Source organism: Momordica charantia (genome assembly GCF_013281855.1).
Source record: "Momordica charantia cultivar OHB3-1 chromosome 7 unlocalized genomic scaffold, Mcharantia_2.0 BLBB01000007.1, whole genome shotgun sequence".
Lineage (NCBI taxonomy): Eukaryota > Viridiplantae > Streptophyta > Magnoliopsida > Cucurbitales > Cucurbitaceae > Momordica > Momordica charantia.
The window spans coordinates 18,168,767-18,183,720 of NW_028275165.1; the positions used below are offsets into that span (position 1 = coordinate 18,168,767).

The 14,954-nt window shown below is 28.3% G+C and overlaps 1 protein-coding gene across 2 annotated transcripts; it reads left to right on the plus strand.

Moving 5' to 3' along the window:
• The first annotated feature begins 8,579 nt into the window (after window positions 1-8,579).
• LOC111009649 (uncharacterized) lies at window positions 8,580-13,093 on the plus strand. Of its 2 annotated transcripts, XR_015792184.1 has the most exons (8): window positions 8,580-8,805; window positions 9,870-9,971; window positions 10,095-10,154; window positions 10,250-10,327; window positions 10,452-10,606; window positions 10,764-10,844; window positions 10,928-11,033; window positions 12,881-13,093. XR_015792184.1 is itself a non-coding variant. In XM_022282794.2 (7 exons), the coding sequence occupies exons 4-7, from the start codon at window positions 10,467-10,469 to the stop codon at window positions 12,953-12,955; spliced, it is 402 nt and encodes a 133-aa protein (XP_022138486.2). In that variant the 5' UTR covers window positions 9,870-9,971; window positions 10,095-10,154; window positions 10,250-10,327; window positions 10,452-10,466; the 3' UTR covers window positions 12,956-13,084. The 2 variants fall into 2 exon arrangements, 1 of the variants encoding a protein (XP_022138486.2); XM_022282794.2 differs by lacking the exon at window positions 8,580-8,805 and having other exon boundaries at window positions 12,881-13,084.
• The last annotated feature ends 1,861 nt before the right edge of the window (window positions 13,094-14,954 follow it).

Sequence of the window (14,954 nt, forward strand, 5' to 3'; positions counted from 1 at the left end):
CATTCATGGACTTTTATCTTTCATGGCCCATTAATACTTTTTTCTCGTCCCGAGTAACGGTTTAGTTCCTGAATTTCAGTGAGTGTAGTTTTAAATTGGTAATGATTTGATTACGAATTTTAGTACGTAACAATCTAGTCTTTAAAATTTTATAATGATTGAGCCTCCTATTGTGAAAAATTTTATTAAATTTGTTATATATTTGGATCAATAAATTGATGAGTGTTTATAAATTACGGTCTACTTCTTCACATTCACCGTGCAATGCATGCCGTTATTGATAGACAGAAGAATCATGGTATGCACTTCCGTGTACTAGCTAAAGCGTTACGTCTGTCTGGTGGAGACCATATTCACGCTGGTACCGTAGTAGGTAAACTTGAAGGGGAAAGAGACATCACTTTAGGCTTTGTTGATTTACTTCGTGATGAGTATGTTGAAAAAGATCGAAGCCGCGGTATTTATTTCACTCAAGATTGGGTCTCTTTACCAGGTGTTCTGCCAGTGGCTTCCGGTGGTATTCACGTTTGGCATATGCCTGCTCTAACCGAGATTTTTGGAGATGATTCTGTACTACAATTCAGCGGAGGAACTTTAGGGCACCTTTGGGGTAATGCACCTGGTGCCGTAGCTAATCGAGTAGCTCTAGAAGCATGTATACAAGCTCGTAATGAGGGACGTGATCTTGCTCGTGAGGATAATGAAATTATCCGTGAGGCTAGTAAATGAAGTCCTGAACTAGCTGCTGCTTGTGAAGTATGGAAGGAGATCAAATTTGAATTTGAGGCCGTGGATACTTTGTAATCCAGTAATTATTCTAAATTGTTACCGGATAAAAATCGATATTGAATTTTGATAAAAAAAATTTCATGGAAGATATCAAATTGTTACGGATTTTAAATTATAAAGACTAAATTATTACATACTAAAGTTCAGATATTAAAGTATTACCTGTAGATATTAAATTGTTACAGATTAAAGTTTAGAAACTAAATCGTTATTTTAATAAAAGTATAGAGATTAAACCTGTTTTTTTAATGTTATTTTAAATTATTTTTAAAAGGTCGGGTATATTGGAACGGAAAAGAATCACAAATCACACAATAAATAAAGAAATCTGGTAAAAAGAAAAAAAAAAGAACAAAGCACCCAACGGCAAATTGTGTTAATTGTTTTTCTTTTCTAATATTTTGTTGAACTTTTTATGGTATAATGAAAATTTCAATGAACATTTTATTAGAGTTTAGTCTTTGTATTAGTTTAGTAGTTAGTTGGATAGTTTAGATGTTTTTTATATTCCCTATAATGACTTTTATATCAATAAGAAGATAAGTCAAATCTGTGCATTATTATTTTCTCTCAAAAACTTAAATTTAATTGTGTAAATTTAATTCATTTATGGATATTCAACACTCCCCTCACCTACTTAGATTTGGAAAATTACACAAGACTTGACAAATGGAAATGAATAATAAATGGGGAGGAAATGATAATGCAGGTATTCAAAAAACCTGACAACCCGACGAACTCTAGAGTTGGGTTGGGTTGGGTTCGATTGTGATTTTCTCAGCCCGATCGGGTTGGGTCGGGTCTAGAGTTCAACCTTTAAAAAATCAGGTCAACATAACCCAACTAGAATTTATGCATATATGTATATTTTTTTTAATTATATATATAATAATATCTTTATCTCCAATGTTAACCGTTCATTTAGTGTTAATCATAGTCCTTCATTTAAGATTTTCATATTATCTTCTTACATTTTGTATCTTAATCTCAATCATCCATTAAGTTTTAATCCTAACTCCTTGTCCCCGTCGTGATAATTAAAAATTAAAAAAAAAAAAAAAAAACACAAACTGACAATCCTTGGTTGGGTTGGATTGGGTTGACTCTCCAATTCAAACCTACGGTTCCTATATATACGACCAACCCAAAAATTCAGGTTGGTCTCAAAATCCCTCTTAACCCAATCCAACTCCAACTCGTGAACGCCCATATGACCCCTATGTTAGAGTTTGAATACGAAATCTCCCGCTTTAGTAACATATTAAGAATGAATAAATCAAAACTCAACCTAAAAGTTAAGAGTGGTTGTTTATTCATCCTTTATATGTTCTAGTATTAGTTAAGTAATTAGTTGGGTAGTTTAGTCATTATTTATGTTCCTTTGTACATAAGCCCATGTATATGGCTTTTATATTAATAATTAAAAAAAAAGTCGGTTTTATTTACTCTCAGCATTATACTTTCTATACTTTCTATTTTGATGTTTTTTTTAATTAAATGGGACTTTTAAAATTTTGGAGGTCCCCAACTTGAGACCTCCAAAATTTTGGAAATTTCAAACATAATATGTTTTAGCTTCAAATCACATTTTAGTTACTAAATTTTTAAACACTCCATTTTAATATATGAATTTTTAAAAATCAATTATTTTAATCGTTGTCTCTATTTTACCGTCAAACTCACACTTAAGTCTCTAAATTTTTAAAATGTTTGTTTAAGTATATGAACTTTTAAAAAGTAACTATTTTAGTTGTCGTCTTGTTCTTGTCTTGTTCCACTGTCAAATTCTACCCCTCCGAGTACCTATTTCAACCTATTTGTGTAGGTTAATTTTGTTTGAGTATTTAAAACTATATCATTTGTTAATTAACTTGTGATAAAATAATGGTATATACCAAAATGCCCAGGACTTGAAGGTTCGAAAACTAAAATAAATGTTTAAAAAAACTAAATAATAAATAAACCTGAAATTTCATAACTAAAATAAAATCTAAATGTATATTTCTTATCAATGTTTCTGTACAAACTTTGAAGGTTATGATCATGGTTTTAAATATTCGTAGACACGTCGACATATCCATGTTTTCATGAGTTCGACATCAACAGGAGGGGTAAATCGACATTTCCATCAAATCAAAAAAATATGAAAAATATCAACAAAATGTCAATAATATGTATATATTATATTAATATTAATTATTTTTAACTAATTTAGAAATTGAAAAATGTTTATTTGTTAATTTAAATATTTTTTACGATTTTTTAATTTTTAGAGAAATATTCATCGACATCGACATATATAAAGATATGTGACTTAACCAGTTGAGTTAGCTCTATACTGTGTATGAGGTGGGGATCGAACTCACAACCTCTTGGTTTGAGATATATGCAAATTACCGCTGAACTATGCTCGTTTTGACGATTCTTATTAAATTTTTATAAAGCGATTCTTTTTAAATTTTTATAGCATATTAAATAGAAAACTTATTTTAATGTAGAACTATATGTTTTAAGCCACATTTATAGATTATGGCACTAAATTTGGAAGTTAAATGGTAATTAACAAATCTAGCAGCAACAGCCAAATTAAGCATATTTAAAAAAATATATATAAAGACAAATAATAGAAATAGAAAAACCAAAACGAAAGAAGTGCAGAAGTGGGTAAAGAAATAAAATTTCAAATATAAAATAAAACCATGTATTTTTAAATAATATTTCTCATCCCCTCCCCACACGTTAATGTACTATAAAAAAAAAAAATTCGTTTTTTTAAATCAAGCAATTGATTAATACTGTACTAATCCAGGCCCATATTTATTACATATATTTATGAATACTGTATTCTTTTGTTTTCATTTCTCGTACTAATTTAATAAATTTAGAAACTACAATAACTAAAATATATATTTTTTTACTTTGCCATATACATAATTCCTTTAATTAATTATTCACCCGTATATGCTGAATTATGAAAAATTATCATTATCATGCTAGATAATAAGAATCTAAATTTTATATGATTTATAATAATTTATTACCTATAATTTTAGATATATTAATTTAAAATTAGTTACATAGGACCATAAATTAATTAGCTAAGATTATTCAAATCACATTATTAAGAATCCATTTACTCATGGATGTAAATTAATTTGCAGTGGTTAATGATATTGAAAAAAAAAATCATATTGAATTACTGATATAATTAATATAAAAGGGTAAGACCTTTGGATTATTTTTATTGTTGAAAATAATTACATAAGTCAAACACAAACACCATTTATTTATATGTAAATCCGATAACAATATCATTGAACACCAAATACATTCACCATTTATTTATGTAAAAATCTGATAATATTTTCATATACAATGAAATACTGGATTTTCAGACATTTTATTCTCAAACATCTTATTCCTACGTATTTGTTACTTACCGGTATCTTTTAAAACCTTAAATCTAAATCATCCCTCAGTTTAAAAGTGCCCCTAAAGACACTTTTTACTCAGAAACATTTTAAAAGTAAAATAAGATACTTTGGGAAAAACTCAAATTTTAAGTTTCTAAATTTTTTACTTATTTGGTTTTAGTTCTTAAATTTTTTTTTAAGTGTTTTGTTTCAGTCTCTAAACCTTGAATTAAAAAATTATCTTAATATTTAACACAAAAAATATTACCGGTAAGACTTATATTTTTTTGTTAAATATTTTTTTCAGTCTCTAAACTTTGAATTAAAAAATCATTTTAATATTTGATGCGTAAAAATACTTGTGGGGACAATTTGTATCTTTACGGTCTCGATTTCATCCTCTTATTGCTTTTTTATTTTTTGAGAAGAACCTTATCTTATTATTTTTTTATTTTCCTATGATGGATAACAATAAGGAAAAATAAGATAAAGTAGTGCAAAGCGAAGCCGTAATTGGCATGTACCTCCAAGTGAGGTCAAATAAAGATAGCTAATTTTTATTTTACAAAAATAGACGTTGAATTTAAAAGCATAATAATTAATGTTAATAATTTCTTTTGAGTTCAATGTGGGAGTGAAAATTAAAATTTAAGTCTAAAAAATGTATATGAGGGCACATTTGGTAACGGTTCGATTCTTGTTTTTCATTTCTAATTTTATTAAAAAACTTAAGTATTTGAAAACTATTTATGTTTCTTGTTTCTCATTTTTTAGAAACATTATCAAAATTGTATAGAAATTTTGGGAACAACAAAAACAAATTTCTTATTTCTGGTTCTCATTTTTAATTTGTTACAAAACACAAAAAAGAATATTGTTTTAGTATTCTTTAATCTAGGTGCGTTGAAGTCATGCAATCCTATTTCTCTTTATTAAAAATGTAGAAATAGAAACAAAAGATGGAAACGTTACCAAAGAGATCCTAAATATTTTATTAAGATAGGCTTGGACAGGTAGTAATATTAACAACTACTGAGATTATTTCTGACCTCATTTTTATTTATTAGTTAATTTTTTATTTAACTATGACAAGCTTGATTTAAACTATGGTTCTAAATATTCGTCAACACGTCGACATTTCCATCGAAATATCCATATTTCCATGGGTTCGACATCACCATGAGGGTGAATCGACATTTCCATCATAGTATAGGAAAATCGACAAAATTTGAAAAATATCAACAAAATGTCACTATATATATACATTATTAATATTAATTATTTTTAACTAATTTATAAATGTAAAAATGTTTATTTGTTAATTTAAATATTTTTTACGATTTTTTAGCTTTCTAACTTTTATAGAAATATCATCGACATCGACATTTTGTCGATATTTCCATGAAATTGAGATTTCGACATTTTTATCGACATCGACATTTAAAACATTAATTTAAACTATCTCTTAGAAGTTGTTTTTCTAGAAAAGTATTCTCGCTCATAAATGAATCTAATAAATACATGAATTTTCAACATTATTTTAAATGCATCGAGAATTCAATTCTTAGGGAAACCACAATATGACATTGTTTGTAACTTACAATAATAGACGGCAAAAATATTTAAGGTACGTCTATAAGAGTACTTCTTCTAGTACTCATTGTCTGCCACATCAACATCGTTTTAAAAGTGACGTGGGTCTATTTACATTAAAAATTTATTTACAAAAGAAAAATCGTAATGTGAATAAAGATAGTACGGTTGACAATATAGATACTACCTAATTTACCCTTTTTTATTTTTAGAATCTCATTCACCTATCATTAAGAATTCAATTATTGATTCAACGAGGAATCCACAAGTTGGCATCATTTATAACTTACAATAAATACGAATAATAAAAATAAAGTTAAAGTTGAATGATTAACACTTTTTCATTTTCACTATTGACAAGATACACACTACTTACTTTTACCTTTTATATATTTATTTTTCCGAGAAATCTCACTTACCCAAAATTGAGAAATCTCGATTCAACGAGGCATTCACGAGTTAGCATCAAACTTTTAAAAATGTCGATGTCCATGAATATTTCTATAAAAATTATAAAAATTAAAAAATCATAAAAAATATTTAAATGAACAAATAAACATTTTCCTATTTCTAAATTAGTTAAAAATAATTAATATTAATATTATGTGTATATTAGTGACATTTTGTTGATATTTTTCATATTTTGTCGATTTGGTTGTACTATAATGGAAATGTTGATTTACCCCGCATGTCGATGTCAAACCCATGAAAACATGGATATGTCGATGGAAATGTCGACGTGTCGACAGATATTTAAAATCATGATTGATATCCTTCCCTGACTTAAAATAAATATAAATAGTAAAAATGATCACGATTTCATTTCCACCGTTTATATTACCTAATTTACCTCTTATATATTTTCGAGAAATCCCATTCACACTTACAGGAAATCCATTGAGAAAGTTTGGCATCATTCATAACTTACAATAAATACAAATAATAATAATGAAGTAAAATGATAAGACATTTTCACATTTCCACTATGGACAAGTATACACATTACATAATTTACCTCCATATAAATTTATATGTTAGGTGAGTCCAAACAAAATTTTGCATATTGAATGCAACCTAACTTGTAATTTTGCATTCATGGAGAAATTAAATGAAACCATCACAATTTTTCATGGCGGGAAGTGAATTAATATTTTTTATAACATCAAGTGGGTAGGAAGATTCGAATTCATGACCTCTTAATCGTACCAATTATCATTGAGCTAACCTCACGTTGATTACATTATTGTATTCTCTATCAACAAAAGTTTCAAATGATGTCATTTAACATATAGTTGAATGCTTTGTTTCCTTGGAAATAATAATAAAGATTTTGATTGCCTAAAAAAAATTAATAATAATAATAATAAAGATTTTGATGCATTCAAAGTTTTTAACAACAATTTTTAGATTGCAACTTACAAGCTGGTTCTAAATATGTTTTAATATTTTAAAAACATTTTATAAAATAATTTTAAAATTTGGAGTGCCATTTTTTTTGTTTTCAGACAATTTTTTTTCTTTTGAATTTTAGTAATAATATATAAGCATATATCGTAGATACTCATGCGTACATATATTAATCTTACATTATCTTTTTTTTTTTTAATTTATAAACTTTAGTTTTGAGTAATTTAAATTATAAAACTCTTATAACCCCTTAAAGAAAATTGTACACTTTACCACATATATAGTTCATTTTTCTATTAATATTAATGACAATACTCTTGAAATAAAGGATAAAATTTAAACCTTGAATGGGATTTAAAATTTTTTTTTATTAGAAATAGTAAAGAATTACAATTATGATTTACTAGTAATTAATTGAATGAAATTATGATAGCCAACAAAACATGAACATAATTAATTATTTGGTTAAAATATATATCTACTTCTTCCATTGAGATTGAAGGTTTAAATTCTCACCCCACATTCGTAGTACACTTCAAAGGAAAAAAGGGTTAATTTTTTCATTGCAACATAGAAAATGGAAATTTTCTTAAAATGAAACTAAGCTTTTAACTAAAGCCAACATCATACCAAAAATAATAATAATGATAATAAAGAAAAAAACTAAAATCGACATGAACGTAGCAGTTGAGATATTTTTGTTCATTCTCTATTAATTGGAGGTTAAATATCTTATCTCTACATTTATTGTACTAATTAAGAAAAAACTTTAACTAAAATATAACCAATTTTGTAAAAAATACAAACTTGGTGTTAAATATTACAATTTTAATTAACCATTCTAAACTAGAATTTGATGCAATTTTTCTAAATTTACTTATATAGAATATCTATCCGAACTAGACGAGTTCATCGATTTTCTTTTATAGTATCTCTATTTAGATTCTAAATTAAATCTACAAGAATATTAATAAAAATAAGATAAAAAGTTTAAATGATAATAATTATATGTATACAAGCAGTTCAAAACATGATAATTTTATATTATAGTCTAAACTTTTAAAAGCAGTTGAAATATGACAATTTTATATTCTAGTCCAAATTTTTACTAAGTATATTTAAAATAACGTCAAAAGAGTAAATTTCATAGTATATAAAATATAAAGCTAATAAAAATGTACCACAATGAAATTACCACTTAGCCAAAAGTGCATTTTAATCCTATCACTAGATTTTTATGTACTTATTCACTATTTTGACTGGAGCCCTCATGGGCCCAACGTGATTATAAAGCCATTATTTATGAATTGAATTTGGCAAACCTCAATATAAAGGGAACATCCATTTCTTTCTTTTGGTACTGCGTTTTCTGACTTCTCTCACTCTCTCATAACTGAATTCAATATAAGGTGGCGGTGGTCGGAGAAAGATGAAGGTGGCGGTGATCGGAGCGGGGATCAGCGGCCTGGTTTCGGCTTATGTTTTGGCCAAAGCCGGGGCGGAGGTCGTGTTGTTTGAAAGGGAAGATCATTTAGGTGGTCATGCCACAACTCTTAACTCCCATGGATTTGATTTGGACCTTGGCTTCATGCTCTCCAATTCAGTAATCTCTCTCGTTCTTCTTAAATATACTATTCATTTTTGGTTTCCGAGTAAAAATTATTTTAATTTTATCGCTGTATTGATTTAGTCGATCTCTAATAAGTCGCTTGGTTTATGAGTTTATTGTGGGTGAGAATGAAAACGAGTAAGATATATTTTTTTAGTACAGTATGTGGGGTGGGGGATTGAGAACTCACGACCTTTTGCGAAAATGAGTAAGAGAGTTTGACATGCATAATTTCATGGTTGGCATAGTCCTACGATACTCATCTATCTTAAGAATTAGTAATTTTTATGTATTCTCGATACCAAATGTTGTAGAGTCAGCGGATGGTTGGCATAGTCATTATTTTCTAGGCTTTGTTTATCCCTCTCTCTAAGGGTATATAATCCCTTCCATTTGATAATTTATACTCAATAAAGTAATTTTATTACTTATAATTAATTTATTAGTTATACTTTAATTAATTAAGATGATCTACTAAATATAATTAGTTAATTAAAAATAGTTCAACCTTCTTAAAGTTATTTTATTAATTAAACTTAAAATTAATGAGTTGATTTGTATTAACTCAAATAAAAAGTATAAATAAACAAATATATCTAAAATAATTAGAATTTTATTGTTAATTTAATAATTTGACATAAATGGTTTGTCCTTTAAAATGTCATAGAGGCAAGGGTCTTGGACCTCTAGGTATTAACTATCATGAGTTCTGAATTTAGGACTCTTAAATGTGTCAACTTGAATATAGTTAACCAGATGTAACTGGATATCCATAAAAGATCAAATTTATCGTTATTCATCGACTTAAACTTTTAAATTAGTGGGTGAATTAACCAGACATTAAATCAGGAGATTATGTATTCAAAAGTCCTGTATTTTTATTTTTCTTAATAATTTGATTGATTTTTCAAAGAAAATTACCATTAGAAATTGAGCTACTTTTTTTTCCCTTACAATATGCTAAATAAGAATACTTTGCTAAAATTAATTTGAAAATAATTGTACAATGTAGGCTTCTTTATATTTGAATTGGTCGTTTATTTGTGATGTTTGTTCAGATTCCGATATGTGATTCAATTTGGTGGTGCCAAACAGAAAGAATTTTGGACTTTTCAGCTTTCTTAGTTTTTTCATTTCTTCGAAATCATAATTTACCTCAGGTATTTTTTTTAATCACCTTTTTTATTATTTTTTGAGATTTTCAACTACTTTAATATATATAGGAATAGTCTTTGGCATGCTATTATTTATTTAATTTGCAAAATTTTTTTTCTCTTTTGTAGTTATTTGTTCATCAACAATGCCCTATCATCAAGTGGAGTTTACATTCTTTCATGGAAAAGGTGATCTTTAAAATTGTACAATGTGAAAGAAGTTATTTTATTATTTCTTTCCATCTTAGATAATATTTATCACAATTGTTTTGTATTAATATCAGATCCAAAAGTACTTGAGGGTCGAGGATGTCGTATAAGAACTTCCTCTAAAGTTGATTTCATCTCCACAACAAATGAAAGTGAGTAATTAAATAGATAAAAGATAGTTTTGGCTCTTTATTTTCTTCCACATTTAATGTATTTTAATATGCAATTGAAGATTGCAATAAATATGTTTAACATTTTGATACAACGTTCGATCAGAGTGCATCGTAAGCTATGGACTCAATTCTCAAGAAATATTTGATGAATCGTGTAATAGCAACACAAACCCATGATGCTTTAAGAATATTTCCAGGAGGATGCTTGCAATCATTAAGTAGGCTAACAGCGGCCATGACTACATCATCCAGATTTTGGTAAATAATTGTTAAGACTATGAATATTTATAAAAGATTAAATTTATCGTAATCTATCGGTTTAAGCTTTTAAATTTAGTGGTAGTTTATATGATTAATATGGAAGGCGATTCGTGGTAATTTTCCGTGATAAAAACTAAGTGAAATTCCTTTGTAGCGTGGAACACTTGGAAAACATTGGAATTCATTACTATCAGACATTGAGGTGTTGGAAAAAGAATTTCCTAAAGAATAAGAGGTATGGAATTTTTCTATTCAATATGGATGTTGTGCATCAAATTGAAGCTCAATCTATAATGCATTGAAAATTCTTTATTTCAGTCAGATACTCGAACTTGGTTTTGATGAAAGTTTTATACGAACTTGGGAATATTATTTTGACTATTGTGCTGCTGGTTTTAAATCTCGCACCGTTGGAGATTATCAGGTATACACATCTTCCTGCTCAATTGGACATGTCAAATTATTACTTGAAATGGAAATTTAACTGACTGTTCATTAGCTTAAATTTATATCTTTTTAAAGATTTGTGGCTCTGGCTATGAATATTCTTGTGGATATATTTTTTGTTTCCTTTTTTGTGGATATTAGTTATTTTGGTCCTATTGAGTTCTCTTTAGCTACATTTGGACTTTTTTCACCTCTTCATTGCTAGATTAGGACATTTTTTCCAAAGGATTTCAGCCCACTGTACTGAAGAAATTCAATCTCTCTCTTTCTATTACAAGAGACTGTAAAATCTTCTTAAGAACACTGCACGAAGAAAGTACATGGAGAGTATTCCTGATAAATCATTAGGAAATTAATAAGAATGGAAACGATAAGAATTGGTCAGAAGAAATGGAAATGAAATTAAAAATAGAAAAGATCAAGCTGGAGTAAAGTTCTAATCAGCACAAAAAGGGGGAGATGATGGAGATTGATTGTTGAAGATTTGCAGTTGAGATTACTGCTAGGTGATGCTACTGATATGCTACTGGTTTGGAATATATGCTGTTGATCTGGAATGGCTGCTGATTTGGACTTGCAGTGGCGAAGATCAAACGCCGAGCTTGTTTCGGAGTGATCGAAAGGGGTTTTTAGCCAGCGGTCCGTAAAAATATCAGCTATTTGTTGGTGAAAGGGTGTACATATCTTGTAATGAGAGTTCCCAATGTCATATTCCCTCAAAAAAAAAAATGGTAGTTCATTTCGACATGTTTTGTTCTAGCATGAAACACGAGATTAATAGACGTTTCGAGAGAGAGCACTCATGATGTCACAAAATATTTGAGGGGCGTCAAGGAAGAGGTATGCACTCATGTTCCATCCTCTTCCTCTGAACTGTCCACCCCTTTCTTCTTCATCTAATGGCTTCTTCAATACCAGCTAGTTTATCACAAAGTCCTTTTAAACTTCAAATATTCATCCAATGAAAGGTTTCACTTCTGCCAAAGCGAGTATAGCTCAGCGGCAATTGATAAATCTCCAACCAAGAGGTTGTGAGTTCGATCCCCACCCCACATGTTGTATTCAGAAAGAAAGAAATGTTTCACTTCTCTATGCTTACTAAAGCTTCCTTCGGATGAATTTTACTTTCTTTAGTGACTGTTAACATCATTTCTTCTGAAGAGTTCCATACCTTATGGGCATCATCTGTTCCTTCAATCATAACTAGAACATCTTCAATGATTGTTCCTAGTAGCCACGAGACATCATTATTGTTCGAACTTCGAAGCAGTGTATTGAGGGTTGATCTTCTACATTCCATGATCAGCATTGTTGACTGTCTCTTCACTTTTTTTCCCAACATACGTCTTGTTGGCTTTTCCCGATGTTTTCAAGCGTCGGAAAAACCCCTATTTCTTTTAGTGAGCGGTAGAACTTGGGACTTCCATATAGGCTGTAGTTAGAAAAGTTCAATTTGATTGAAATAAGGCTTGAAACTTGGTGGAAGGTTTGAATTGATAAGGAATTGTCAGCCTTTGCCACGAGAGTTTTGAAATGAGTGTTACTCGAGGATTTGAAATCAGGATTGGACTTAATTCGTGCACAGCTCTAATACCATAAAAGGATCTCGAATCTTTTGTTATTGGGTTTTGATCTCTTTTAGCTTGATCTTGATCGTATAATTGGTTGAATTTAATGACTTTTTGGGTAGCTAGTAGGTATCTTTTTAATTTAGTTTAGAAAAATAATGAACTTTAGTAGTCATTTAAATTTAGAGTTTAATTTTTATTATTAAAAGTTGTTTAGAATTTGATTCACTAAGCCATGATTAAAATGTTGTTGCAGATTGTGTTCTCAAGGCCTGGCAATGTTGCAACATTCATCGATCCATATCAACGAATACCTTCAGCATCATATTAGAAATAATTTGGTTGCATTTAGAACCAAAAAATCAATGAATAAATTGCAAAGGCTGTTCCTGAATTATTAATATCTTATGCAATATAGTGCAATGCTCTTTAATTAAAATCTGTCTTCTGATCATATTATTCTTTATCACAAAGGTAATTCTGGTTGATATAATATTAATAGGAAAATGAACTTTATGTGGTAAAATGTTACATTTTCTAAATATGTTTAACTTTTATTTCATAATTAAAATCTAAAAATTTATGACAAATTTGAGAAGTTGCACCCTATTAATCTTCTCTCATCTGAAAATTATGTTAAACTCAATTTTTCTTATTTATAAAATTCTTTATATATAATATATCAAATCTGGAGTCACAAACCTTGTAAACCTTAATACTTAAATTAAACCGTGTCAACTTGAGCATAATTTAACGTATTTAAGACGTTAATAACCTTCTTTGAACTCATGACCTTTTAGTGGTAGACAGATACCTTAATCTATTGAACTATGCTCATGTCAACGTTTTTATTTTTTTAAGTTAAGAAGGAACTAATAACTAGTGAGTAAATTTAGCAAAAATAAAGTACATCTAAGTCAATCGATCCAAAGAGGAGAGAAGGAGGGGTCCAAACCTCATAAACGTCCACATTAATTCTACACTAAATATATGCTTTAGTTCATAATGTTGGTATATCTTTTTAATTTAGTTTATATTCTTTAAAAGTTTCAGTTTAGTCCTTTACATTTTAACATTTTTTAACTATACCATTTTCGTTATTGAATATGTTAACTTCGTGTCCAAGTGCCATTTTCTCTTTTTGCAATTTCGCATGATACAATTAATCTTACATTATCTTTTCCAATTCATAATTTTTTTTTTTTTTTGAGAAATCATAAACTCAAAATGTACATTTTACCACATATATAGTTCATTTTTCCATTAATACTAATGACAATATGTTCTTGCGAGGTAAGAATAATATATTTGCAGGCAAGTATAAACGTAGTTTTTTTTAATTATTTTTTAAAAATCAATCCTTAATGTTCGTAGGTTTTAACATAGAAGTTTAAGTTCAAAAGTAAAACACTTAATTTGGTGCTAAATGCCAGCCAAATTATTATTTCCAATAATAGTAGCCAAAATTTATTTATTATTTTTTTTTAGTACAACATTCACAACCTCTTAATCGGGAATATATATGTCAATTATAGTTGAGCTATGGTGGTTTTTACAAGTTTTTTTTCGAAAAATAGTAAAGAAGTAAAATGAATTATATTCAATATGCTGAAGGTATTCCTTGGTATGGATTGTTGAATGTTGCAACATTACCAGGCCTTGAAAACACAATCTGCAATAAAATTACAACCATAAGTGCCAGTCTAAATAATTTTAGTAATTAATTTCACGAGTGTAACCAATAATTTTTTTTTAATATAAAGATATAAATTATATAATTTAGTATGTTCAATTAGATCACTTCTTTAAAATTTCAATTTTATGTATCGACAAAATTATAATCGGAAAATGACAAATATCAAGGCTAAACTATATATTTAGCCGATTAATAGATATTTTTTCATGTTATTTAAATTGATAAATTATTAGTAAAGAAGATGTTTGAGCTTTTTTTTAGGTTTAGATGAATATATACCTGATAATCTCCCAGGGTGCATGACTTATAAGCAGCAGCGGAATAGTCAAAATAGTATTCGTAAGTTCGTATGAATCTTTCATCAAAACCAAGTTCAAGTATCTCACCGAAACAAAAAACAAATCGAGACATTTATTTCAAATTAACATTAATATATAGTTTTTTTTTTCCAAATGATATGAACAAAGCTTTCTTACCTCTTATTATTAAGGAAATTGTTTCTCCAACACCTCAATGTTTGATAGTAATGAAGTCCAATGTTTTCCAAATGTTCCACACTACAAATTAAGGGAAGGAAATTTCATACTTTAGTTTTTGTTGAACATGAAAAAAAATGAATATTTTTGTTATATAT